Source organism: Vanellus vanellus, assembly GCF_965231255.1.
Source record: "Vanellus vanellus genome assembly, chromosome: 14".
NCBI lineage: Eukaryota > Metazoa > Chordata > Aves > Charadriiformes > Charadriidae > Vanellus > Vanellus vanellus.
In genome coordinates, this window is record NC_138919.1 from 15,777,462 (window position 1) to 15,804,563 (window position 27,102).

Here is a 27,102-nt window from a genome sequence, read left to right on the forward strand (position 1 = left end):
GGATTTTTAACTGAAGGGAGGCAGAGCATCAGCGACCACCTCGTCTCGAACAACTCCCCGGCTGCGATCCAACCCCTCCCCGACTGCGACCACCAGCCCGTGCGCAGCCACACCAGTCTCCAGCTCGGCTTTGGCGCTTGTTGGATAAAACCCGTTTAGCCAAAGCCCGCAGCCGCCCCCGCAGCCCTGCCCGTCCCGGCCACCGGCGGGGAGAACCGGGCACCGTCCCGCCGCGGCGGCCGCCCGTCGGGAAAGCCGCCTCCCTCCCACCCGCACCCGCTTCCACCCGTGGCGGCTGCTGCCGTGCTCGGCGCTGCGCGGCGCGGCGGGCAGTGGCGGCGGGCGGCCGCGGGGGGGCTCCGCGGGGCCGCTCCGTTCCGCTCCGCCGCGCTCCGCCCCGGCGGCGGGACGCGCCGCGCAGCCCCGGCGGCTCCGGGCGCTGCAGCCGCCGGGGGGGGGGGGGGGGAACCGCGCTGAGACTGCCCCGCCGGGCCCCGCACGGTGAGTACCGGGGGCGGGGGGGAGCGCACCGCCGACGGACCCTACCCGAGGTACCCCCCTGTTGGTTTTTTTTTGGGGGGTGGGGGTGGTAGGGGGGGAGATCGCCCCCCGGTAGCATCCCTGGGACATCCCCCCGCCACCCCCTCCGCGCTGATGTCCCGCACCCGGGAGCTTCTCCCCCGCGATGGGACCAGCGGGTTCTCCCCTTCCCAGCCTGGTGGGGACGGGAACGTTTGTTTCTCGTCCCCTTGGAAAGCGGAGGGGAGCGGCGGCGGGGGTTGAGGCTTCTCCGGTTGCCGTTGGAGACCCAACCGGCCCCGCCGAGCAGCACCGGGTAGCGGGCGGGCAGGGAGGGCTGCGCCGGGGAGACGTAGCGCCTTGGGATCCTTGTCCCATGGCACATCCCTTGGGATCCTTGTCCCATTGCCCACCCTGGGGGTCCTCGTGCCATTGCACATCCCTTGGGATGCTTCTCCGGATTGCACGCCCCTTGGGACCCTTGTCCCATTGCATGCCCCTGGGGGTCCTCAACCCATTGCCCACCCCAGGGGTCCTTGTCCCATTGCACATCCCTTGGGATCCTTCTCGTCATTGTGTACCCCTCGGGATCCTTCTCCCCATCGCACACCCATTGGGATCCTTGTCCCATTGCCTATCCCGGGGGTCCTCATCCCATTGCCCATCCCTTGGGATCCTTCTCCTGATTGCATACCCCTTGGAATCCTTGTCCCATTGCAGACCCCTTGGGATCCTTGCCCCATTGCCCACCCCTGGGGGTCCTCGTCCCATTGCACACTCCTTAGGATCCCACTGCTATCCCACACGTGCTATTTCACCTGTATTCAGCTGCTTGTGATTGTCTTGGCATCCCAGGCCTTGGCGGGGAGGTGCTGGGATGGTGCGTGTCCCCGTGAGGCTGGAGCAGTTTCATGCTGAGTTGTAACTTTAGCAGAGAAAACTCAGGGGAGTTTGCTACTTGCTGGGGAAGTGCTTATTTTCAGCACTCTCCAGGATCAGTTAATTATCGCTGGAAAAAAATTACTGCTAAGATCTTATAATTAGGCAGCCTACCGAGACTCTGCTGCTCGGAAGGCAGCAGAAAGCAAATGCTCTTTGTGAAACGTTTCTTGCGTGTGTGTGTGAATAGAACTGCCCTGCCATTTGTACTTGCGCATTACCGGAGAGCTGATGCACGTTGGCGGCTCAAAAGACCCTGCAAAATAATGAAAAAAAAACCCCACGCAACCCTGCAAGAAAAGCAAACCTGCTGAAAGGACTTCTGTTGTCCACGTAGAATCGGGTCCCAAATCATTATAATGTGTTTGTAGAGCTATAGCTGCCTTTAGGACAAACTGTTAGTTCATCTTTGCAGGACTGGGACCGCCTTTATATCCTGCTTGGACGGTCCCTGGGCGGTGGGGTCCGGGGCACTGCCTCAGAGTGCCTGCTGCTAATAATAACGCGGTAAGGAGTTTACCCGCTCTGATCCGGCTAAAGACGGCACCGAGGCTGGCATCGACATTAGCAGCCTCCGCTCTGTCCCTAGATTTGGATGGATAAAACTCACACAAGAAAAGGGCGGGCTCGGAAGCGGAGACTTGATCCAGAATGGACGGGAGTGGGGGCTCTGATTCACAACGGAGGGGTTTGGACTCTGCCCTGGCAGCCCCGGCGGTAGGTAGGGACGGGATCTGCAGAGGGGCAGGATTTGGAGCTGAGGAGCGCACGTCAAAGCCGCCGTGTCCAGGGTGTTCTCATTTCCTTTGCTCTCCGAGTTATAATTTGTTCCACATTGCAGTGCCGGGGCGGCCTCTCCCTCTGCTCGCAGCATCCAGGCTGCGGTCGCTGCCATTACACCAGGGCTGCCACTTGAGTGCTTTATGTCCAGCCAGAAAAAAAAAAAAAAAGAAAAAAGGGAATTTTTTTCAAATCGAGGTCTGGGGAAATCGCTTTTCTGGTTGCCGTTCTGGGGTGGTTATAGCTGAAATCTCACCGCCCATCCGTACAGAGCTGTGCCTGTGCCGGGACGAGCCCTGGGGAAATTCCAGAAGATTAAAAAGTGTTTTAATAGTGTTGCTGCTCTTCCCAAAAGGGAGTGAGATGACCTGGTAGCTACAGGTTGATTGGCTTGATAGCATCCCCCCGGGGAGAAGAGGGAGAAACCTGGCTCGGGCTTTAATTGATTAAAGACTTCAGCACCAGGAATAAATTCCTGCCATCCAACGCAGCTATATGGAAAATAACTCCTGGCAAGGCGAAATTATTCCAGTCTCCAATGCAAGAGGTGACTCTCTGGCTGTAATACGCTTTTATGAAGCATTTGAGTTATGCGAGGTGATATTCTTGTAAAAATCTGCACTTTCCAGTATTAAAAAAGTCAGTCCAGTCCAGTATTTAGTACTGACATTGTCAAGTGTCAAGAAAGCCAGTATTAAATAAACCCGATCCATTTCAAAGGCAGTTATCGGAGGAGATGATCACCGCTGGGCACTGCTAGCTGGTAGCGTGCCCTCGGTGTTTCAGCGCTTTTATCACTAATCTGGAAGGAGATAGAAATGATTTCTGGAAAAACCTGGGGCTGACCCAGAGCAGCAGAGAGTGTTCGTCGTTTGTACAAAGCCGGACAGTAAACTGGGCGAGCGAAAGGCATCCTAACCGGAGCAGAATGGAAAATGGAAATCCTCTTGCACCCAAAAATAATAACTGGAGTTGTACGTGTTTTCCTGTCCCTAATCTGGATGAGGAGTTTTCGGCAGGAGCTGCTCGCAGACGCCGGGAGAGGCAGCGGGGGAGCTCACCGGCTCCCCGCTCCAGCAGGAGCTGCCTGGGGGGCCGCTCCGTGGCCATCCCCATTTCTATGCTGGAGCATTGAAAATTTGCAGGGTAACGGGAAATTTTGCTCTGGGGGAAAAAAAAAAAAAAAAAAAAAAAGGCGGTTATTTGTATTTCCAGCCAGGGTGCTCTCAGAACCGAATTTGGGCTTGTGACAGCCGAACCCAGGCGCTCTGTGCCGGCGGAGGAGGTGTGGGAACCGAGGGGGAGGGACTCAGAGGCCGCAGAAAACATCTCACAGCGAGAGACGAGATGGCAGTCCAGTTAGTCTACTCGTAAATCAAATCAAAGAGAAACAAGGGGGGGCTTGATTAAAGCGTCCAAATACTCTTGCAGAGGAGAAAATACGTGCTAGCCAAAAGCTCGCTAATTGAGCGGAGAAAAGCATGACAAGAATCAATGTCTGGCAGCTGAAGCCAGACACGTTGGAAATAAGGCATAAATATTTAAACTGGTAAGAGCGATTAATCATTGGAAGCAACGTCGAGCAGCAGAGGTGGCTTTAGCATCTCTTTGCCTTTTGCACCACAACCCACCGCCCTGCAGAAAGTTTCTCGGGTAGCCCCAGTGCTGGGCCGGCAAGAGGGGCTGGATGGAACCCACACCGAGGCCCTCATTAGGTGATTTAATTAGATGGCGTGTTTGTCTTTAATCACGGCGGAGCCACGGAAAAGAGTGTTTCTTGTGCCCTGCCAGCTCTGTCTAAGAAATACCTGTGAAATCACCGCAGGCACTTCGCGGGTGCTTCTCTCTTTCGGTTACCGGTGGTCGCCTTCCCGCAGATCCGTGCCGGGAGGTTGAGGGGATGGTGCTTGGTGGCTCTCCCCGATGTCCAGCAAAATAGACTGAGATTCAGGAAAAACATATCTCGGTGAGCATCCCAGTGTGTTGAGGCTGCTGGGGGAAGGAGCTGGCCCAGGACCCGTTGTCCACCCATGGGTGAGAGAGTGTCGTGTGCTTGGGAGAGGGAGATAAAGGTCACGGGGTTGTTGCTGGTCCCATCTCCTCCCCTTCGCCTTTCCTTTCCGATAGCGGGTTTGGTTTTTTTTTCCCCTAAAGCTGTTCTCTCTGTCTCTTTGCAATGGGGTAGATAGCGTTGGGCATCACCATGGCTGGGTTTGCTCCATCTCCCCCACAAGGCTGCCGTGTTCCTGCTGCGATGGAGCCCGAGCTTGGGGCTGGGCTGGTCTTCCCCATCTACTGTGACTGTGCCTGGACGAACACGTGCAAACACGCCTGTCATGGGCCGCACATCCCCGTGGGTGCCCGGCCCTAAACTGAAGCGAGTCATTGGGCTGTTTAGTTTGAGGCGAGGGGATATAGTGAGATGCTGAGCTATATACATATATATATATAATACAGCCTGCATACAAACGTGATGCACATCGGGAGCAGAGTGGCAGCATCTCTGAGCCCTCTGAAGCCACCGCCCTGTGAGCGGCCGATGTCTGTGAGCAGCCCAGGACCGCTCCTCCTCTTCCTCTTGCAGAGACGCGACAGACAGCCGCCTGGGACGATGCGTGACAGGGGGGAAGGCCCGTTTTGAGAAAGACGATGAATGGCAGGAGAAAAGGCACATGAGAAGGATGGCAAGGTAAGGGGAAGCTTTGCGTGGGTGCTGGGTGGGAGCCGTGGGAAGGAGCTGCTCACCCATGGCGGGAGCAGGAACCTCAGAGCCCGCAGGAAAGTCCCCGGCAGTTGCAGAGTCGGTTGTGGTGATGGAAGGACATGTGGTGGTCATGTGAATGCCAAAAGCATTTGTCATAGCTCTGCAGGGTAAATACAGAGAGCGCTGGCCGGGGAAAGGGCAGGTTTTGGTGTGGAGGAGGTAGAGAATACCTGATAGAGATCCACTGGGAGGCAATCGCAGGCTTTTGGCTAATTACTGAATAGCTGTTAGCAGAGATGTCACCAAACGCTGAAGAAAGGGACTCTTTGGAAAGTCTGGGTCATGCTTCTGTAGCTGCAGGTGTGTGTCCTCCAACAGCGTACGGCTGCGACGGTGGGCCGGGGAACCGGGCTGCCTGCGGTTAGGAGGGGGCTCCTAGGCTGGGGAGGTCCAGGAGCACGTGTCTCACCCACCTGCAGGAAGATGTGTCCAACCAGTTAACATCTTTGCCGACTTGTCCCCAGGTAGCTGGGTCCAGCTGGAGCATCCCAGCTCTCGCAGCGGGACCCATCGGCATCGCACGTACCACAGTTTTGTCTTTAGCCCCCTCGGAGATGCCCGTGAACGGCGTGCCTGAGGATGAGGGAAGAGCCCATCTTGTTGTTATCATCGTATTGCATCCGTTCGAGTCCTCTGCATTACTCTGTCTTTGGGATGAGGCTGCAATTTCTCAGGTGGCCTGAGCTGGTGCCTGGTGAAATCGCACTGGTGTTGCTCCGGATGTTGAATGACAGGGTGACCAGGCTAGAAGCTTCTCTCAATCCAGCCTTCATATTTTTTACCCCCCACCCCGAGAAATGCCTTTGCCCCTGCACTCCGTAGAAGTTGCATTTGATGGAAAGAGCAGAAAAATGGCTGAGCTATAAATAGCATATTCAAAACCAGGCAGGGACCTGCGAGAAACAAGGATGGTGTCTCCGTCTGTGATGTGGGCTTGGAGGAATGATTTTAACCAGCAGCAGATGTTAAAAGGTTTCCCTTTGTGCTGGAGGTTGTTCAGGGTGGAGGAGATTAAATCTGCGAACTAAAACCAGTGATTTGATGACAAAGTTTTGTCTTTTGCATCCTTGATGGCAAGGTCTCCTAGGGACACTGGGGTAGTTTTTCTTCTGGCCGATGTTAATGAGGGCTGGCGGGGCTGTCCTAACAGCCCGGGGAAGCCGTTCTTGAACCCGACTGTCTGCCGGTGCCCTGACCTGCTCCCCAGGTCGGGTCTGCCCGGTGCTCCCGGGAGATGTCACACAGCAGACATGAAGGGATGTCCCCAGGGATGTCCCCAGCAGCAGCTCTGGGCTCAGCTGGAAGAGGAGCAGCTGCACGGAGGGGGAGCCGTAGCTTTAACCCCATCCCTCCCTCAGTTTCCCCAGTTGCGAGGCGGGAGCAGGGACAGCCTTCCCCATCCCCAGCAGGCTGTGGTGAAGCTGCTGGGGCCAATGCTTGCGTACGACCCACAAGACGCTGAGCCCCGTTTCCCAGGCTGGTGGCTAAGCCCAGCTCTGGCGAGGCAGACAGCAGCGGTGTGCCATGGCCAGGGCGGCTGCCGGGTCCCCTCCCTGCCCTGCAGCACCCAGACGGACGCCGTGTCCTCGCTTTTGGAGCCAGCGGGTTGGGAAGAAGGACAAACCCCAACATTTTCACAGTCATGGTGGGACCTGGGGGGGGGAGGAAGGGTAACTTGGGGTGCAGCAGGATCGCACAGCTCCCAGGCACGTCCTGCAGCCTTAGCGCTCGCTGGTGCCTCAGTTTCCCCATTGACAGCATCCCGTGGGACTCTAGTCCCAGGATGGGGAGATGTACACCCTGCAGACGTCCTCCGTGCACGGCAGGGAGGCTCTTTCTGGGTTAGAAGGTGACCCCTTGCATCAGCAGCAGGCACGCTTTTTCTTCCCGAATTAGACGGTGGTTTGGAGGCTTTCCAGGGCCGACATCATTCTGCCTGATCGCGCTGGGTTTCCTCCGGCGGCGAGATCCCGCCCGAGCGAGGTGGGGCTGCGGATGCAGAAAGCCGCCAGCACCCCACATCTCCCCGGCCGTGCACAGCGGCATCATGCCGACCGCTGCGTCAAGGCGCTCCCGGAGCCGTGGGTAGGACGTTTTGGGGGTCCCCCATGTATGCACTGAGTCCCTGCCCGTGCCCGTTCCCTGCAGGCAGGCTGCACCTTGTAAATCTGGAGGTGAGGGAAGTCCCAGTCCTGTCCAAATCAGAAATGCTCAAATTCTCTTTCCGGACCTTCCCCGCCAGCGGTTTGTGGTGCAGCCGGTGGCGTTATCAGCGCCGTGCAAGCGCCGGGTGTTTGTGCGTCCAGGATGCGATTTCAAAGCTGGCCCCAGATGTCGGCTGTGACATCGGGCAGGACCGCTATCTGCCTAAAGCCGGGAGAGCATCGTGGTTTCCAGCCCGTTCCTGGTGACTGAGGTGCAGTGGGAGCTGTCACACGGCCACGGCCGTGTCTCCTCCGGTCTCTGGCAGCCCTGCCCTGGCTAACGCGACAAGGGCAGCGTCGTCAGCGATGCCACCGCGTGCTTTAACATCCTCCGCAAACTAGCAACAGATTTGCCAGAGTCAGGACATTTTTAGAAAGGCTAATTAAAGCCCATTTTCGCCCCATGCCTCTCGGTGAGCAGAAGCATTTAGCGGTGACCTCAGAGTGATTGAATTTGCACTTGAGCTTTCTGTTTCACCTCTAAAAAAATGGGATTGCTCCGTAAACTCGTTAGTGGAAGTAACTCTTGATGCCTTGGCTCCTGACCAGGATGGGCCCCGCCAAGTCCTGCTGAGCTCTGCTCTCCTCCTGCTGCATTTCGCTTGGGCGAGAGGGACCTCTTAATACACTTGATGGAGAAATTTGGGATCACTCCAGGCTATGTTTTCAGGGACAAATCCATCCTGGGTTAACCGTGCTGCTGCCAAGGAGCCCAGCTGAGCTTGGCCACTGACGTTTTGGGTTGCACAAGGGAAGTGGCCCTCCCTCGCTGCTGTCCCTTTCCACTTTGGAGGTGACGGCGGCTCCTCCGCAGCCACCAGCCGGTTCCTGCTCGCTCTTCCCTGCTGCACATCTGGCCTCCAAACTGCTGATCTTTCTCTTTTTCCTCTTCCCTGCCCAGCTGCGCCCCATGACAACCTCATGCACGATGTTTTATGGGTCCTCCTCCACCATGGCTCCACCATCCAAGAACCGGCTGAAGCGCCAGAGCCGGATTTTCTCCCAAGTCTTGTACCGAACGCTGAGCTACAAGGACCGGAGCTCAACCTCCGCTTCCCCGGCAGCCGGCGAGGATGACCCGGCTGAGCTCTCCACCCAGCTCTCGGCCCCCGGCGTCCTGAAGATCTTCGGGGGCAACATCTGTGCGGGGACCAACTACAAGAGCGTGCTGGCAACGGGCAGCTCGGGCGCGCGGGAGCTGGTGAAGGAAGCCCTGGAGCGCTACGGGCTGAGCCAGCTCAGTGCCGGGCAGTACGCCCTGTGCGATGTCATCGGGAAGTTCGAGGGCCCCGAGAAACGGTGGCAGACGGAGGGGCTGAGGGTCCTGGGTGACCACGAGAAGCCGCTGCTCATCCAGGACCTCTGGAAGCCCAGGGAGGGCTTCTCGCGGCGGCTGGAGCTGCGCAAGAGGGCAGAGGTGGAGGAGTTGGCAGCCAGGGACGTGGACACCACCACCGCAGGTCAGAGACGGGCACGGGGCAGGGAGAGGGTCTGGGGAGCTGCGACCCCCCCTGAGCTGCCTGCAGGAGATGCACCCCACACCAGTAGCTTTATCGTGTGTTTTGGGCACGGGGGGGGTGGTGCAAGTGCTGGGTGGGAGGGAGGAGAGCTGTGTTTTAGCTGCAAAGCTCTTGGGTAGAGTTGGTACTCGGTGCTCTCCTGCATAATTCCCTTACCTGTGACCTCAAGTATTTACCCCAGCCAGTCTGGGGGTCCACACCGAATCCCCACGTGCAGCTGGGCAGCAGTGGGCAAGACCATTGATGTTGCCCGCTCTTCCCATCGCCACGAACCAGCATCGCCGTGTCCCACCCCTTGGCGCAGCTCCGTGCCGGGCAGAGCACTGCCCCGCTCCCCTGCAACCCCGGCCCCATCTCCCCACGGGCATCCCCCAGGCCAGGAACCCCCGGAGAATCTGCAGCAGCAATTAAGCAGAATGAAAAGCTAATGAAGAGAGAGCAATGTAGGGCAGGAGAAACGCCCCGCCCCACACCCCCCCAGAGGTGCCTGATGGAGACCAGGGCTGGCAGGAGGAGATAAGCGCATCATTAGGAACCGGCACATTAATAAGTGACCCCAGCGCAGAGTAATGGAGTTTCCCTCCTTCCACCCTCAGCTAAAAGCCCTGCGAGGACGAGGGCTGAAAGATTTAAAATCAGGTTTTTAATTGCATGATGCCCTTGATGGGTCTGACCTGCTGCTGAAGGGGTCTGGATCAGGCTCGGGAGGTGTCGGCCAGGGATGGGCATCCTCACGCCTGTAGGAAAGGGTTATGATTGTCAGAAGTAACCTCATGACAGCGCGGTATTACCCCGGGGCGCTCTGCAAGCGAGAGCCGAGGTTCCCCCAGCAGCAGCAGAACAAATGGCCTGACCTGTCCCGCGGCGGTGGGAACGGGGCTCCTTTCCCATCCGCTTTAACCGGGGCTAGAAGGAGCCCAGGCACACGGCGAGAAGGAAACCAGCCATGGGCATTTCGGGGGAAGAGCAGGTGCTGCTGGGGTCCCACCACCTGTGATTCGTAACTGCGATTTTGCCTGGGTGCCCCAAAATCTGAGCGTGGAGTTTGCAGCTTTCGGGCAGGTCCCCATCAGCGTGGGGAGCCGGGGGTGGACTCACCTCCTGCCTTGAAACGGGAAGGATGGAGGAGTGGGGGAAAGCACCCCCCTGCCCTTGTACGAACACTGTGCAGGGCGGTCCGTTGGCATCCGAGGGTGAGACCGGGCTCCCTCCGTCCCCTGCTGTCTCCAGTCCTCGTGTTTGCTCAGGGAGGGGACGCTGCAGGATCGGTCCCAACTCGCTGCGCGTGTGACGCAAACGGGGAGAAGGGGGCTCGGGGCAGGGAGGGAGGTGCGAAGGTGGATGCTCTGCTCCTCTCTTCGGCTCTTTCTCCAGCTGGGATCAGAGAGCCCTTAAGCGCTTTGGAAGAGCGACGACTCTAAAAACAGCTTCTTTTGAAGAGAGGAAAGGGCAGGAGCCAGGCACGATGGTTATAGCACGCGGCGGGGAGGGCCACGTGGCAGCTCCCTGCCTGAGCCCAAGGTCACTTCGACTCTCGGCCTCAAGCTCTGCTCCTCAGCTGCAGCAGGCAGCATCCCCACCCATGAGCCGGCAGCCGCGGGGAGGGAACGGCTCCCACGCAGGCCGGGGGAGAGGCGGGCTCCAGGCTGCCCCGGGCTGGCCGGGGCTTGGCACCCTTTGGTCATTTCTGATGGAGGAGAAGTTCCTGACGGGATCGCGTGCCCTGGCTCTGGAAATGAGCCCGTTACACTTTCAGTGTAGATATCACTTCATTTGTTTCGGCACTCCTGGGTGGGGTAGTGGAAATTCTCCATTTTTTTTTTTAAACCTTTGGGCATTTTCCATAGCTGACCAAGCTCTTCCGAGACAGAAAACCTACACCCACGTTTGTTTAGGCTGTCTGCTCTGCAGACTACACAGCCCTTATGTGTCTTACCCTTTAGAAGTCTTACTTCTGCAGCCCTTTATTTTGGTGGCAGGCGCCGTTGCTGGTCTCTCCCTGTGCCGGTGGCACTGCCCAAAGGGATGCTGCGGGACTGGGACCACATTGTCCCACTCCACCCGCAAGATGCCAGGGATGGATGGACGGGAGCAGTGCAGCACATCTGGGGGAGGCATCTGCTTCCCCTTCATCCAGCGCCTCAAAAAGACACAAAACTCCTGGTGTGATGAGGACTGACTATGAGTCCTCTCCACCAGCATCACCCTTGTCACCAGCCTCGAGCTGGCAGAGGTCCCTTTGCTGAGCACCAGCTGCCTGCCCAGGGTGGTGGGGCGCTGGTGTGGAGAACGCAGCATCTGTACAAAAATAAAGGGACTTTGGGCTTACAGCGCCCTGGGAAAAAAAAGCACAGGGATGCTGCAAAGCAGAATCCCCAGGGAAATACCTACAGGGGCCTTCCTCACGCAGGGCATCGCTGGGACCACTGGTGTCACGCAGGCTGGTGCATCGCTGCCTGCTCAGCTGGTGGCTGGGGGAAAGGCTCCACACCCATCCATGACCTGTTAGCAAATAGCTTGAGTTTTATCTGCTCAGTTACCCATTATCCTAATTAGTTTATTAGCTGCCTCCCAGCGGGGAGGAAGGCAGTCACTCCTCACGCCACTAATTAGCAGCACAGGTAGAGCATCTCTGCAGTAAACGAGGCTGACGGCCTCTATCACTGCCACCCTCGGCCCTGCTCCTTTTGGGGAGCGACGAGGCAGTGGTTAAGGAGCATCTGGGCAAAACACCCACAAACTGGAGGGTGCTGGGAGGGAGGTGCAGCACTTGGCATCTTTATGGCATTCGTCTTCCAAACCAGCCCCATTTTGCACCGTGTCCTGAGCTTGCCGGGGCTTTCCCGGGAGGCTGGAGGCCGAATCGCGTGCAAACCTTGAGAAACTTAAGAGTTAAGCCTATTGTAGTAAAAGATGCTCTGGAAGGTACCTCTGAGGATGTGGCTTGGATATTCCTTAGCACGATTGCATCCAGGGAAGACTCCCTGCAGGGTCTGCATAGCAATTACATTAGGAAGGACTAGCCTCGACGTTAGCCCCTCCTGGGTAAATTCAAAGCATTTCTCCTTTCCTGGGACCCGTGGAGTTCTTTATTGACTGATTTATTTCTCAGCCAGGAATAGGGAACCTCTTTACTAGCCTGAAAATGAGGCAGATTCCAGCCAAGATCCCAGGCACCGCAGCCGGCAGCTTTCCCCCTGGGATGCAGGAGGGTTTAGAGGCAGCAGCTTGGCGGGAGGTGGCCAGGGGACATGCGGTGCCCGGGGCCGGGGTGCCCGGCTCTCCCTAAGGGATGGGGTGCGATCCTGCCCCGTTTCCATCCGCATCGCCGTGTGGCTTCAGCAGCTGCCAGCTCTGCCCCAGCTGTGCTGGTCGGGGGTGCTCACGCAGTTTTTTGGGTGGGATAACCTGCATACGCTTGGGAGGAGAAAACAGTACCAGAGGATTGAAAAAAAAAAAAAAAAAAACAAAAACCACCCCATTTTATGGAGGGACTTTGTTATGTTCAGGAAAAGTGCTGTGTTTATCTTTCCAGCGCAGCTCCGGGGTTAGCGGGGAGCCTGTGACGGGGGCTCAACTGGCAGTCAAAAAGCAGCTTTTTCCTACACAAAATAAATACAGAAGCTTCCTTTCCCCCAGATAAGGGACCGGTGATGGCGTGTGTCTCCGGGCAGTGGGACCCCAGTCCCGGCAGCCCCGGCTCTGTCCCAGTGCAATGAGCTCCAGCAGTAGCTTCTCCCCAGGATCCGGCCCCTCTCCTCCTCCGGTCCCACGGGCCGGGCTGGGACCTGCATCGCCCCAGCCATCCTTCACCCCTTTGGCCCATTTCCATGCCGTGGGTTGGGGACAGGGCTCCTGGGGGACCCAAGGCCTCCTGCAAACATGTTTGGGGTGGCCTTTGGCATCCCCAGCGGCACGGCTTGGGCTGTGCTCCCGCCCGGGCAGGCTTGTTGCGCCGCCCAGGATTTCACATCTGCGGGACGCAGGCGTCCCATGCCGTGCCTCTGTCCGTGATGGGGATGTGAGCGGGGCCGATTGCCTTTTTAAGAAGGACGCGGGGCACCGGACTGTTCGGGGCTGCTTGGCCGTGCCTTGCCCTAATCCCAAGGCATGTAAACAGGAGGGGCTATTTTCTCCTTCTCCCACCCCCCCTCCCCATCTCTTTCATTTTCCCAGCAAAGGAGCGCTTGATTTAAAACAAACAAACAAAAAAATGTATTTCAGAACCGGCAGCCCATTCCTCACCAAATAAGGCAGATGAGTTTTTTTTGGGGGGGTCTGAGCTTGTGAGTGTCCCTTTAAGCAGCCCTGGGCACTAGGCTCTCCGCTCTGCCGTCCCCAAATCCCGCTGGCCTTCCCCAAATCCCGCCGGCCGAAGCCTGCTCGCTGGTCGGCCGAGCCGTGAGCGGGGCTCTGCCTCCGTGCTGCACCGACGCCGCTGCCGTGCTGCTCCCGCAAGCAAATCCTTTAAGTTTTTTTCCCTTCTCTTCGTCCTCCCCAAATGCCAGTGACCTGCTCGGAGGAGGCTGCCCACCCGAGGTACGAGCATCGCCCATCGGACCCGCAACTTCTTATTTCTCCTGCAGAGCTCGAGCCACTCTTGCAGCATGGAGGGACCCGCGGGGACCCCCCCGGGGTCTGGGGATGCCACACCGGGGGCTGCTTTTGCAGCTCGGCCGGGCCTATTCATTCGCTCTGGCTCACATTCGTCTTGCGGACGGCTGTGCCCGAATTGATGCTTGGGAGAAGTTAATTACAGCTTGCTCCTGCGGCAGGCAGGCTCCGATGCAGCTCACAGCTCTCACGCCTGGCTGATGCTGCGGGGGGGGGGACACTGGTGGTGGCTTGCGCTTGCTGCTGGCCACCGAGTGCTGAAGGCCCGAGGGCAGCATCCAGGCTTCTTTATTATTATTATTATTATGTTATTTTTTGGCAAAGATTGAGCTAAATTTCTTTTTAGCAGAGGTTTCCTCTCACCCCCCATCCCTGGCAGTGTGGCCGGGGGCGGGTGGGGGATGCTGCGGATGCAGAGCCCGGCCTCAGCTGCCCCCTGGTCAGTGGGGTTTGGGGGCTGGGGAGGGTCGGGACACCCCCTTTTTGGCAGTGGCATTGGGGCACAAAACTCCCCACCTGGGTGCCTTGGCATCACCTTTCCGGGGGGGGCAGAGGACCAGGGGACCGCGTAGTCCCGGGGAGGGCTTTCAGCTGCTCCATCCCCTCTCCCACGCTGCAGCATCCCTCCAGGCGGGGGGAGGGGGGGCTGTGTCCCGGGGGAGGTGGCGGGGGGCTGAAAGCTGCTCTCCCCCCCCCCCACCTCCTCACCCCCCACCCGCCCCCTTCCCAAATTCTCCGCAGGCATCAACGCCCAAGCGCGGAAGCTGCAGCGGCACCGGGCGCGGGGGGCCCGGCGGGCACCGGCGGGGGCTGAGCGGCGCGGTCCCCCCCCGCCTCCCCTGCGGCGCAGCCTCAGCGAAAACAGCCTGCTGGGCTGCCCGGCTCGGCGGAACGGCACCGGCACCGGCACCGGCACCGGGAGCGGGGAAAGGCTCCAGCGGCACTGCTCCACCTTGCCCGGGAGCCCGGCGGCGGCGCGGAGCGGCGGCAGCATGCGGTACTCCCTCTACCACTCCCCGCACCTCCTGCTCCTGCAGGGCTACAGCCAGCAGCATGTAAGCACCGCACCGCCCCCCCCCTCCCGCTCACCCCCCCACCTCCCAGCACCCTCCCCCCCTCCACCCGCTTTCCTCCCACCCCCCACCCCCCAAAAAAAAAACACGCGGGGAAGGGGCTGCTTGCATGGCCGGAGCTGCTGGGGGGGTGGTGGTGGTGTGCGTGGGGTGGAAGAGCATCCTTTGGAATAAAGGAGCGGTGCCAGCTTGGCACTTGCAGCCTTGTCCCCAAATCTGGCCCCAAGGCTGACCCCAAGCACGGCGAGGGGGGTGGTGGGGTGGGGGGGTGTGTGGATCCGTGACCCCTGGCAGTGCCCCCGAGGGGCACGGGGAAAGCCCCCCCCGGATCGGCACCCCTGCCCTGGCACAAGGGAGGCCCGATTTTGCGGGTGACGGCTGAGCTGCCCCAGCCCCTGTCTGGCTACTTCGTTAGTGGAAAACGTAATGAGAGGCAGCGAGGAGACAGCACGTCTGGGAGCCCCAGCTCCCCAGTGCTGGAGGCACTTGGCGAACTGGAAAGGACTGGGACGGCTCTTAAGTTAATATGTACTTTGTCCCCGTTGAGCATCTGGGTGCTCCAGGCTTTCCGGCAGGGTGGCACTGGCACTGCAGCCCTCACCCGTCTGCAGAGCATCCTGTTAGTACAGATGGGGAAACTGAGGCACGGGGCGGTTACGGGAGCTGCCTCGGGGCGTGCGGGCAGGGTGGGGGAGAGGCAGGACTGGGAGCTGCTGCTCTGAATGGGGTCCCACCGTCCTCCCCCGGGCAAGGGGATGTGGGCACGGCTGCGGTCTGGGGGGATAAGGTGGGAAGAAAGAGCAGCTGCGGGAAGAAGAGGGGGTGAGAGATGGAAGGAGGGTTCCTTCTGCCCAAAGCAGCCCCCTTTACTGCATGTCCAAAGTTATTGTGCCCATTTATTAGGAGGGGCCAAAACAGGGATCGCTACTTTCCTGCTCGGCGGCAAGGAAAACAGAGGGGAACGCTGCTCCGCTGGGCGAAGGTGCAGCCCGCGGGTGGGCAGCGGGAGGCTGCAGCGCCCACCGCACGGCGGGGAGGAGGGTCCCTTCCCCCCTCCCTCCCCGGTTCATGCCGCCTCTCCCCGCTTGGCAGGACAGCTTGGTTTACCTGCTGAACCGCGAGCAGCACACGGTGGGCCAGAGGACGCAGGCGAGCAAGCCCAGCATCAGCCTGTCGGCCCCCGACATCTTACCCCTGCACTGCACCATCAGGAAGCTCCGACCTTCCCGGCATCGCTCGGAGGAGAAGCTGGTGCTGGAGCCCATCGCCGGCGCTGGCATCTCCGTCAACTTCGCCGAGGTGGCCCGGACAGTCGTGCTGCGGCACGGGGACCTCCTTTCCCTCGGTCTCTACTACCTGCTCCTCTACAAGGACCCCATGAAGGCGCAGCCGCTGCCGGCGCAGACCCTGCTGAGGCTGCGAGCCCTGCACCCCGCCGTCCCCGAGGGTCCCCCCGTCTGCGGGGCGTGCGGCAGCCTGCTGAAGGAGAGGGACCCCATCCCCAAAAAGCAGGGTCCCTCGCCCGCCGGCGGCCCCAGGGCACCCCGCAGAAAGCTGCTGCTGGAGTTTGAGCCGGCAGCCGAGGACGTGCTCCTGCGGCGCATCATGACCCTGATCGAGCCGGGGGGGGACGACCACAAGCTGACCCCCGCCTTCCTGCTCTGCCTCTGCATCCAGCACTCGGCCACCAGCTTCGAGCCGGGCGACTTTGGGCAGCTGCTGCTCAAAGTGGCCAAAATGATCCAGAGGACAGTGTGGGTCAGTCGGCAGTGGGATGGGGTTGTTGGTGGGGTGGGAGTGTTGCTGGACAGCCCCCCTCCCCCCCGCCCCCCCGGTGGCTTCTCCCAGCCTGGCCCCAGCGGCAGGGAGTGCTGGTCGGGGTGATGCTCGTGCCATCCCATCCTGCTAGTTTTCATTTTGCTTTCCCTTCTCTCCCTGCCCAGGAGCGGACGCGGGAGCTGGCTGAGAAGCAGTCCCAGCAGTAAGTGCGACCTGCTGCCCTTCCTTGTTTTGCCCCAAAACAGGAAGAACTCAACCCAGTTCTTCCTCCGTGAGTGAGGGGAGTCCGTGGCTGGCTAAACCCACGCTCCCAACCTGGCGGCACCGACACACGCTGAGTTTTCCCGCTCAGCCCCGTGCATTCAGCTCTCTGGTCCTTTCACCCCAGTGCCTGCTGCAAGGCCACTGCTTGGGAACACGTGGGGCTGGAAAAGCAGGCGAACTCGGGGCGGGGGGGGGAGTAATAGGACCTGCAGCAGCTCTGGGGTCTTCTCCAATCCAAGACCAGCCAAGGTGTTGCACATGTGGCTTCAGCATCCTGGAGGGATGAAGCAGGGATGGCCCCAGTGTGGGGTCTCACCCTGCTCACGCTGAAGACCCCTCTGCGGAGCGAGGACGGGACTGGTGGTGCATGTGTGCATCCAGGGATGGTGGCACGCGTTGTCCCGGGGTGGGGAGCACCACTTTGGGGCCGTCACAGCGGTGCAGGGGGCCGACTCCCGGCAGGGCGCGAGGCTGGCTTCCCACCCGTTTCCAAAATCCAGGCTCCAAAGCAGCATCTGGAGGAGCTGTTGGCGCTTGCTGTGAGCTCTCCTTTAGGACAAGCTCCAAGGATGCTTCCCAGGCCTTTCCTATAGCAGGAAAAAGCAGTTCAGCAGTTGAGAAACTTCCCAGATGCTTTTTATTTATTTTGTTTTATTTTTGACCAGCCCAGTGCAGGCGGGCTGGATTTAACCGTCCAGAGCTGGCAGGAGCAGCACATATTTCTCAGGGAGGGCTGCTCTTCAGCCAGGAGCAGTTACTGCACTTCAGCTGTATTGGGGGTAATCCGCCCCAAAAAGTGGCATCCCACAAAGGCCAGGTGGCCCTTGGCCAGCCCGCTCCCCGCAGGGTCCCCTTCGCCGTCCCACAGAGGAGGAACCGCCAGATTTTTGCTTATAAAGGGTCCTCCTAAAGGGGTGCTGGGCTTGGGGGTGAAGGGATGCAAAAGCTCCCTGGTGTTGCCCCAGAATAGCCGTTTTCTCCCCAAAAACTTGAGTGGGGATGCCAAGGAGCAGCAGCCCTAACGCCCGTCGTGTCTCCCCAGCCAGGACCCTGCCACCCTGTCCCGCTTCACCATCACGGACCTTCTGCCGGACCTGCAGCACATCCTCTTCTGGATGGCCAACGCCATCGAGGTCCTCTACTTCGTCCAGCAGAAATCGCCCACCTACATCCAGAGCATGGAGGAGGAGCTGGATGTCAGAGGTAGGGCTGGACGCGGCGCCCTGCTTCCTCCTCCGCCTGGAAGGACTTTGCTCCGTTAATCCCCGGTGACGAGCCCCCGAGATGCTCCTTTAACCCCCCCGTAATCCTCAGCAGCGGGGACATCTCTGCGGTGCAGGCTGGGGGTAATCTCTGCGGGAGGAGCGGCCTCGCATCCTGCCGTGGCGGTGCTGCGGGGGCCAGGCTGCCTTGCGGAGGCAGCCGAACCTCCCCTTTCCATCGCCGCAGCTCCTGGTTAATGCCTCGGCGGTGGCTTTCTGCTCCCCCCCCCCTCCCCGCACTGCCGCTGCTGCGGGGGGGCACCTGGGGGTGCAGGCAGCCCTGCAGAATTGCTCACTGCTGAGGCCGCGTCCACTGCAGCCAAAAAAAAAAAAAGAAAAGGGGGGAGGGGGGGGGGATAGGAAAAGGGGTTAAATCAGCCTCAGAAACCTGCAGCAAGTGGAAGTCCGTAGGCCAGAGGGGCCGCTGGAAGGAGGGGGGCAGCCCTGGGGGCCACCAGCGGCCACCGTGCTGCGGCGCTGGGCTGCACCGCCAGCAGCGTTGTGAGCCGCAGGAGATGGCAGGTGGGCGCTTCGCGACGAGGGGACCCTCTTTGGCCCTGGTGGGGGGATGCCGTGGTGGTGGTGCCAGCCCAGGAGCACCAATAACCCCCACCCCGGGGGTCCGGATTCGGCCCGCCTGGCTGCTGCGGGTTCACTCCCACATCCTCCTCTCCATCCCGTAGGCTCCAAGGAGTCTCTGTTCTCCTCGACCATCACAGCCAGCGAGGAGGCGATGACGGTGCTGGAGGAGGTGATCATGTACACCTTCCAGCAGTGCGTCTACTACATCTCCAAGGTACGTGCTCCCCGGGAAGGGTGGCAGCATCCCAGGGGGCCGGCACGAGCACCCCCAGCAGCGCTCTCGGGCTGTGCAGGTTGTTTTTTTTGGTTTTTTGGTTTTTTTTTTTAAGCTTTTACTTTTTGGCAGTCGCATCACACCGAGGTGTTTTCCTTTGGGCTGAAGTGCCCCGATTTTTGGTCACAGCCCAGGAAAAGTATTGAGTTACTGCGGTGTGTTTCCCTGCCCGCAGTGCAGCGGCTCAGGGGAGGCGTTTGGGGAGAGCCGCTTGGCTCCGGCCGGCGCGGCATAATGGTGCGATTCAGGGCGCGATGGAAAGGGGCCCCTGGAGCGTCGCCGCTGGACCGCGAGAGCCGGGCGGCCTCGGGAGCGGGGAACAGAGCGGGCAGTGTGAGGCAGGAGAAAGGCTGCTGTGTCCGCTGGCGACGGCGTGTGGGGACGCAGGGGTTGCTTCTGCGCCGCCGGGCCGGAGCAGCACCCTCACCCCCCATCCCCCTTACCCTCGGCAGAGGTGGGTGCAAGGTGCTGCTCTCCCCTTTTAGCAATAGGGAAAGGTCGTCCCCGTCATTCCCGGTTTTTCTTTCACCCTCGTGCCCCGCTGATCGGCCGCTGCCCTGGGTCAGAGCAGTTTTCAGATCCCTGAGCCGTCCCGTGCCGTCACCTCTGACGGCTAACAGCCACAGACACCTTCATATATATATATATATATTTTTTTTTTTTAAAACACTTGTGCGACGCCGGGGCGCAGGGCTGCGGGGGGGTGAGCAGGATCAGCCCCTTGCTGGAGTTTGCTCGGCTTGCGGAGGTGAGGGGGTCGGAAGGCTTTGGCTCATGCAAAAAAAAAAAAAACAACCAAAAACCCAAACGAAAAAAACCCCAATCAACCCAAAAAACTCAAAAAGAAGCAAAACCAGCCTGCCGTGAAGTTGCCGCTCTCCCCGCAGTGTCTGTACGTGTCGCTCCCTGCCCTGCTGGAGTGCAACCCCTTCCAGAACGAGTGCCGGGAGAGCTGGCGGGCGTCCCCACCGCTGCCCGAGGAGCTCCGCAGGGTGGTGCTCATCTACCAGGCGGCGCTGGACCTGCTCCGCCAGTACGAAGTCCACCCGGAGATCACCTCCCAGATGTTCGCCTACCTCTTCTTCTTCTCCAACACCCTGCTCTTCAACCAGCTTCTGGACAAGGGTCAGTCCTCCTCGAACACCCGGTGTGGACTGGGTAACCCCTAGGGACCAGTCCTTGGGGAGACCCTCCGGTCCCCCCCAGTGCCACCTCGGGCTGTACAGGAGGGAGGGGGCTTCAGGCAGCTTGAGGGGGCTGGAGGTGGGCAGGTCTCAGCGCTGTTATGGGGAGACCAAGCGCAGACCCAGATGCGACCTCTGGGGTCCCCATTCCCAGGAGGGGTTGAACCCCACGAGGTTCATCCTCACCCCCTGCGCTGAGCCCTTCTGAGCCTGAGCAGAGGAGGCTGAGAGCAGTTCAGAGGGACAGCTCGTTAACAAACTAGCGCGGCCTGCTTTGTAACTGAGGTGCTCGTTAGCCCTCATTAACACGGCAGCCTTCTGTTAGCACCAGCCGAGGTCCAGCCAGCACCAGGAGTTACAGCTATGGGATGCTTGGGGACCTTAACCTGGGGTTATGTTGCCGCCCTGGGGCAGGGTCTGGGCTCCGGCCGAAGGATGGGGGGACCAGGGGACCGTTCCCCGGCACGCGCTGATGGATGCTCTGCCTCCGCAGGCTCCTCTCTCGGCTGCTTCCACTGGTCGCAGGGGGTGAAGCTGCGGGCCAGCGTGCGGCTGCTGCTGGAGTGGCTGCGCGGCGCCGGCTTCGAGCAGCTCGCCCAACAGTTCTTCGCCAAACTCGCCAGCGTGGCCAACCTGCTGGCCATGCCCGGCTCCCAGTTGGTCCAGGTGAGGGGTGCTGGGAGCTTGCAGTGTTGGGATGGGCATGGGCAGGAGAGACCCCGCTCAGCGTGTGGGGGTCCCTGCAGCGATGTGGCTCTTCAACCTGCCACAGGGTGGCGGGTCCGTGGGTGGGCAGTACTGGGGGGATGATGCTCAGGCTCATTCCATCTCTCCAACCTCTCCCTCCCATCCCCCTCGGGCGCTCCTGCCCCTCGGAGAAAGCAGCTCCTCACCTCTGCGGTTCGCCCCATGCTCTGTCTCCTCGCTCAGATGACCTGGCCGTCCCTGCGAGCCGAGTTCCCGGCGCTGAGCCCCGCGCAGCTCCACCGGGTGCTCAGCCAGTGCCAGGCGGTGATGGATGTGGGCTGCATCGCGGCGTGGCAGCCCGGCGAGGAGGACAGCCCGGCCACCTTCCAGCCCGGTGAGCCCCTGGCCTCGCGCTCGGCGCTGCTCCGGTCACCGTGCTTCGGTCACCCCCGGGCTCGCTCCGAGGTTTTTATGTACAAACCAAAGAGGCGATTCCCTTCCCCTCCCCGGGGCTGCTGTAGTAACTGCAGCAGTCAGGAATGACCACAGCCGCGCGATTTGGGTATTGCAGAGGACGCAAAGCGTGCTCAGAAGGGCTTGGGGCCCTTTCTGCCTTCCCAAGGGAGGGATGCTGCTCCCCGATCCTGGCTGGGAGACAGCACGTGGCCGAGGGCCGGGAGCAGGAGCGGGATGCAGCCTGGGCCAGCGCTAGCCTCACTCCTTCCCTCCCTCTGCCTTTCAGATGAGATGCTGGAGTCCTTCGACAACCACCCGCCCATCATCCTGCCCAGCGGAGGCTTCAAAGTGGACCTGGAGGTGGAGACGTTGGACGACAACATCTACCGTCATCTCCTTTACATCCGCCACTTCCTCTGGAGCCTGCAGAGCAAGAGCCCTCACGCCAGCGAGGGGCCAGGCTCAGCACCCCCGAAGGTAGCCTGTACCCCGCGGAGGGGCTGTTTCTCCCCTGGGTGGGCAGGAGGGTCTCGGGTCCCTCTGGAGCCCCTCCAAGCCCATTGCCAAGGGCTTGCCGCCCTCGCCTGCGGCCCGGAGCTGCGGCGGTGCCCTCACGTAGAGCTGCTGGAAGGATTAGTGCTGCTAATCCCCCAGCCTGGGGGGTGCGGGAAGGTGAGCTGGAAGGACGGGCTGGTCCCAGCAATCTCGTTAGTGGGGAGGAGGGAGGAAAAGGGGATGTCTGGAGGCAGCGCTCCCCTTCTCCCTGCGCGTCCCACCGTCCCCCCTGCCCGGCACCCTGCCTGTGCGGCCAGGCTGGCTTGCACAAAGCACTAATTAGCTAATGCCTATAAAAGCACAGGGAGGGCAAGACGTGCTGCGGGTGCTAAGCTCAACTGCCATTTTGTCTCCAGCTCCCTGGGGAGGACATCCCTCCTCCAGCAGGTCCCCTTCTCCTCTCCTGCCCTGTCCTCATCGGCTGCAGCACCCACAGGCACCGCTGCCTCCTCCCGTCACCCGGGGCCGTGTCACCCAGCCCTGGGGCCACAGCAGGAGCTGTGCCCTCCCCGTGCCTCCCTCCAATGACATCCCCCAGCAGGGATGTGACCAGCAGCCCCCTCCTGGCTGGCCGTGAGCGTCCCCAGCACAGCCCTGGCTGCAAAACCGGGGTGTGGGAGCTGTGCTGGGAAGGCAGGACAGACCCTGGGGGTGTCCGAATTGCCATGGCTTCAGCTGGAGGTGGCAGCTGTCCTGCCTGTGGAGCAGACGGGGTGGTGGGCTGCAGGTAGGGTGTGAAGGGCACCCGTGGAGGGGGTCCCACAGAGCATTTTTCTCCTTAAGAAGGAGGCACGTGCAACGCCAGAAGTCCTGGAAGTGAGCGAGAACCCGCCCATTGCCTTGGGGAGCATCATTGCCCAGGAGGACTACTGCTCCCTAGGGGGGTGCGCCGAGCCGGAGGCAGAGGGGGACCCCCTGCTCTGCCTGGCCACCAACGGCTGCCCCTGCGAGCCCCCCGCCGGCGAGCCCCAGCTCCAGGAGAAGCTCAAGCAGCTGCAGCTGGGCAGGGGTCCGGCCCCCAAGGCCGGCACGGCGCCCACAGACCCCTCCTGCCTGCTGACGCCACCCACCACCCCCCTCAACTTCGACTCCGGCAGCCCGGAGTCCCCGCAAGGCACCGGCAAGGGGCTGCAGGACCCCCGGAGGAACGGGATGAACGGCACCAAGAGCAGCACCCCCGAAGGTACTGAAAGCTGGTGGTGCCCCGCTTTGGGGGTGCAGGATTGAGGCATGAGGGTGTTCACGGGCGTTCTCCTGCGCAGCCCTCCCCACACACACGGCTGCTGCAGGGGACAGGGCAGGTGAGAGCAAACGGAGCATCTCATCCAAGTCCTGCCCCAGCAGAAAACCATCTCTGGGGCAAGCCAAGGTCGGCTTTGATGGGTTTTTGGGGGGCAGTTTTCTGTGGGAGGTTGTGAGGTTGGGTTTGGGTGATGCCAGAGCGGTAAGCTGGTCTCTCCGCTGCCAGGATGCTCGCCGACCCCCTACGACTACCCCACGCCAGAGTCTTCCAGCCGCAGCTCTGCCACTGATGACTTCTGCTATGTCTTCGTGGTGGAGCTGGAGAGAGGACCCAGCGGGCTGGGGATGGGGCTGATCGACGGCTTGGTGAGTTCACACCGACTGTGGGACAGGGTTGATGCCCCTCCAAGTAACTGGAATGGGACACGTGGGACATGTTTTATACCCCAAGAACAGCCAGCAAAGAAGCTAATGGCTTCCCACGGGAGCTAGGCTGCTTCTCCCGGGGAAAATGAGGCACAGACTGATTTCTAGGGAGGAGCAGATCTCTGCTCCTAGGTTGTGTGCCGTGCATGCAAAGCCCATCACAGCTGTCCTGCAGCTGGAGAGAGCAAACAGGCTCAGCGCTCTTGTGGAAGGAAAATGACTCAGCCGAGGTCTTTCCTCCACCCTTCAGCGGTGGCAAGGGAAGCGGAGGGGAGCGGGGAGGCTCGCAGGGTGCCAGAACAGCTCCACCAGCGACAGCGTTTGCTGCTCGCCCTGCAGTCTGGCTCAGTGCGATGGATCATCGTACTAAGTGGCCTTTCACAGCGGTACATTAGTCAGTAGGAAACGGGGCATCACCGAGCCCTGGAGAGAGCGGTGAGCAAAGAGCTCCCATCCCAAGACGGCTGCAGGTTGACAACGCTTTACTCCTAATTAAACTCAACACAAAAAGATTGCCCCCACCTCTCTTTTCTGTGCATAAGTTGATACAAAACTGAAGGTTTGCATTTCCTTCCCGGTGCTGTTAGCGACACCATCCCCAGCACCCAGCCATCACGGTCTCCGGTGCCTCCGGGGTCCCATCTGGCATCAGGAGCCCGCGTGGCTGTGAGCTGCGGGGAAAAGTCACCCAGCCCTTGGGGACCGCAAACCTTTCGCTTCCCTTTTGCCCTGGCTGGTTGCTCACCGCCTTCCCCTGCCAACAGCACACTCCTCTCTGCTCCCCGGGGATCTACATCCGCACCCTGATCGAGGACAGCCCCGCGGCCGCCGACGGCAGGCTCTCCATCGGGGACCGCATCCTGGCTGTCAATGGCACCAGTCTCATCGGGGCAGACTACCAAAGGTGAGTCTCACCTCGCCGCAGGGCCCGCTCTGGTATTGGCACCGTGGGAGTTAATGCTCAAGCCCAGGTCTTCAGCTGTTTTGCAGCAAAGAGCGGCTACAGGGTCTCCGAGTGCCTGGTGGTACGGTCCCGGCTGACAATGCAGAGGATGCTGCTGTACGGACAAGCCGCAGAGAGAGGAGCGACCTGCCCAGGACGCTGGAAAGGGGGGAAGGCAGCTGGGTGGGGGGGGTTGGAAGAGGGAGGAGGGAGCAAAAGCTGGAGAGCGCACTTGGGAAATGTCCTCCTCTCAAAGGTGGTGGGATGGGGCAGCTCCCACCCTGCCTGGCTGTCCGAGGCAGAGCCCACGTGCTGATGGGGCAGAGCAGCCCAGGGCTCGTTTGTCCTCATCCTGGCAGCGCTTGCGTGAAGGCCAGGCTCCCCGGAAGGCTACACGCAGAAGAGAACCAGACCCTGCTGGTAACACCAAGCAGGCACAGAGCAGAGGGCGCAGGTGTTTTGCAAATGGGGTTGTTTTGCAAATGTCTGTGTCCCGGTAAGGCTCTTGGGGGGGTGGGGGGGAGCCGCCAGCCGGTGGGGAGCCAGCGTTCACCTCTCTCCCTGTTGCTGCTCTCTGCAGTGCGGTGGACCTCATCCGCTCCGGAGGGAAGAAGCTGCGGTTCCTGGTTGCCAAGTCGGACATGGAAATAGCCAAAAAAATCAGTTACAGCTCCTCTTCCTCCTAGTCCTTGTGGTACCAGGGTCCTTCTGCAGCGGCCTGGGGGTGCAGCTCTGGTTAAGGCTGACCTCGGGGAGCCCGGAGTGCAAGAGGGAGGACCAGGACTCCACAACTGCCCTCAATTTGCTTTTTGTCACCTTGCCCCTGCGCTGCAGCGGACGAAAGGACATGCAGGGGTGGTGCATGCTTCTCCCACTGCACTGGCCGGGAGCATCATTCCTGATCAATTGCCCGGCCTCATCTTATACCCCGTGTCGTCCTTCTGAGGAGCTTTGCTGTTCCTTCACCCCCTCTGGCAGGGGGCAGGAAGGGGGTGCTCCCCCTCGGGGGCTGTAGGCAGGCTCCTCCGTTCCTCTAGGCTGCGTGATCTTTCACGCTGGCAGGCAGGCAGCTCGAAACACCTTTGGGATTTAAAGAAGAGCATGTGGGGCAGGCCTGGGCTTCGCTGTGGCACTGGCACATCAGGCTGGAAAAGGGTGCCCAGCTCTGGGGGTGGAAAAGGCAGCACAAGCACCCAGGAGCGGGATTCCGAGCAGGGTGCATTGCTAGGAGTGAAGTTCCCTGGTGCCATACCCTAAGTCAGGTGCCTTTCTGCCGCGGGGGTACAAAGCACGCTGCCCCCAGCCCTGCTTCGGGATGGGAAGCGGCTACAGCAAAGGGCCGACACCACCAGCAGTCCCCTGTGAGTCCTGGGGGGAGCCCCTTGAAGAAAAGGACTCTCTCGCCCTTGCTCACGCGGCAGATTTATTGCTGTGGCACCACCGTCCTGGCAGAAGACCCCAAGGCTGACCCAGCGGCGTGGGACATTGACAAGCGGAGAATTTCCCCGCGCAGGAGCTTTGCCAGGCCGTCGCACGGCTGCCCCGTTCCCTGCCCAGCTCAGAGCATCTCTCCAGCCCGTGCTGCTGACATGCCGACGGGTGGTGACGGGCAGCAGAGGCTCCCTTTGGAAGGAAGGTCAGTCTTGAACGTCCCAGAAACGGCTCTGCCGACAGCAGCGGTGTCCGCAGAGATGAGCTGGCGGCTCCACCGTGCGGCTGTCCGCTCCCCTGCACGCCCGGCCTCCTGCCTGCCAAGTCCTCCCTGCGCTTTTAGCAACGTTAACGGGATAAACCCGACCTGATTTCCACATATAGACAGATACCCAGACCCAGTTTAGCCAAACCCTATTAAAACAGCCTGCTGCAAAGACCTACATCGCACCCTGCACTTAAACCAGCACGGACCAGGCTCTGGCAGCAAATCAGATGTTCACACGGCATCTCACAACAGCAGTGCTCAGAGGATTGCGATGCTAAAAAAGGGACACTTAACAGGGTTGGCCTTAATTAAACCTCACATACTTCACTGCTGTAGTTTTGGTTTCTGTGCTTAAATCTCGCACTGTGCAGAAGGAGAGAGATGTCAGATAATCCACGCAGGGGAAACGCTCCGCTACTGGATTTCAACACAGCCTGGCTTGCCTTTTCTAGGGCAAGTCAGACCTTCACCGAGACACTAGTGCCTTGCTTCTCTGCTAGGCCACGCTCACGCCTGGGGTGCCGCCCCAGCCAGGACTGCGAACAACGCAGCATCCCTCCTGCCACTGACTCAGCTGTACCAGGCAGGCCAGCAAAGGCTCAGGGCCCCACGGGGCTCCTGGTGATTCACTCCACTTTGAATCAAATAGGTATGTCTATGCCTAAATCATCCTCCGTGGAGCTGGGCAGGTTTGTAGGGCAGGAGGAGGGCTGCTTAGAGCCCCTGGGCAAACTGCATGCACTCCTTACTCCCCCCCGCCTGGGAGCCAGGGCTCGGGGGAGGCTTGGTTTGCACCAGGCAGGGTTGGGGCTGCACCTTGGCAAGCTCCAGTGGTACCGACGCAATCCTCTGCTCCCCACCGTGCCCGACTCTCCAGGCACCCCTGGAGGTGGGAAACAGCCCCAGAGCTGTATGTTGCTCAAAGCGTAGTCAGGTATTGAAACAGACTGTAAGTAAACCCGGCTATTTGCTATCGTGCATGAGGGCTTGCTTCTCCTGGGAGGAGCAGTGGGATGGATTTACTTCCCCCATTTGTTAATACTGTACAGCTCGAATGTGTATAAACTTCTTATGCAGATACAGAACACAGCATGGCGCCTGTTTGACACGGGGCTGATGTATGTTAAGAAATGCTCTTGGTGTCAAAAATAAACTGGATCAATAAATCTCTCTAAGCTCCTGTCTGGTAGCTGGCTCTTGGATCTCGACACGTTCACTCCGATGGTAAGACAGAAGAGCACTGAGGGCTCACAGCAGACTTAATGGAGTCACTTGTGCTTTCTCCACCGCGCACAGGGCTTTGCCTGGCTGATGCGCTGCAAGCAGAGAGGCGATA

The 27,102-nt window shown here is 60.3% G+C and overlaps 1 protein-coding gene across 1 annotated transcript; it reads left to right on the forward strand.

Moving 5' to 3' along the window:
- Window positions 1-4,891: 4,891 nt before the first annotated feature.
- Window positions 4,892-26,924, forward strand: RADIL (Rap associating with DIL domain; the record flags this gene model as incomplete). The annotated part of the gene is made up of 15 exons (XM_082490277.1): window positions 4,892-4,927; window positions 8,108-8,666; window positions 14,082-14,395; window positions 15,506-16,171; window positions 16,357-16,394; window positions 17,499-17,659; window positions 18,402-18,514; window positions 19,462-19,699; window positions 20,252-20,424; window positions 20,689-20,839; window positions 21,188-21,378; window positions 22,240-22,639; window positions 22,925-23,064; window positions 23,889-24,028; window positions 24,648-26,924. The coding sequence occupies 15 exons, from the start codon at window positions 4,892-4,894 to the stop codon at window positions 24,751-24,753; spliced, it is 3,426 nt and encodes a 1,141-aa protein (XP_082346403.1). The 3' UTR covers window positions 24,754-26,924.
- Window positions 26,925-27,102: the final 178 nt, after the last annotated feature.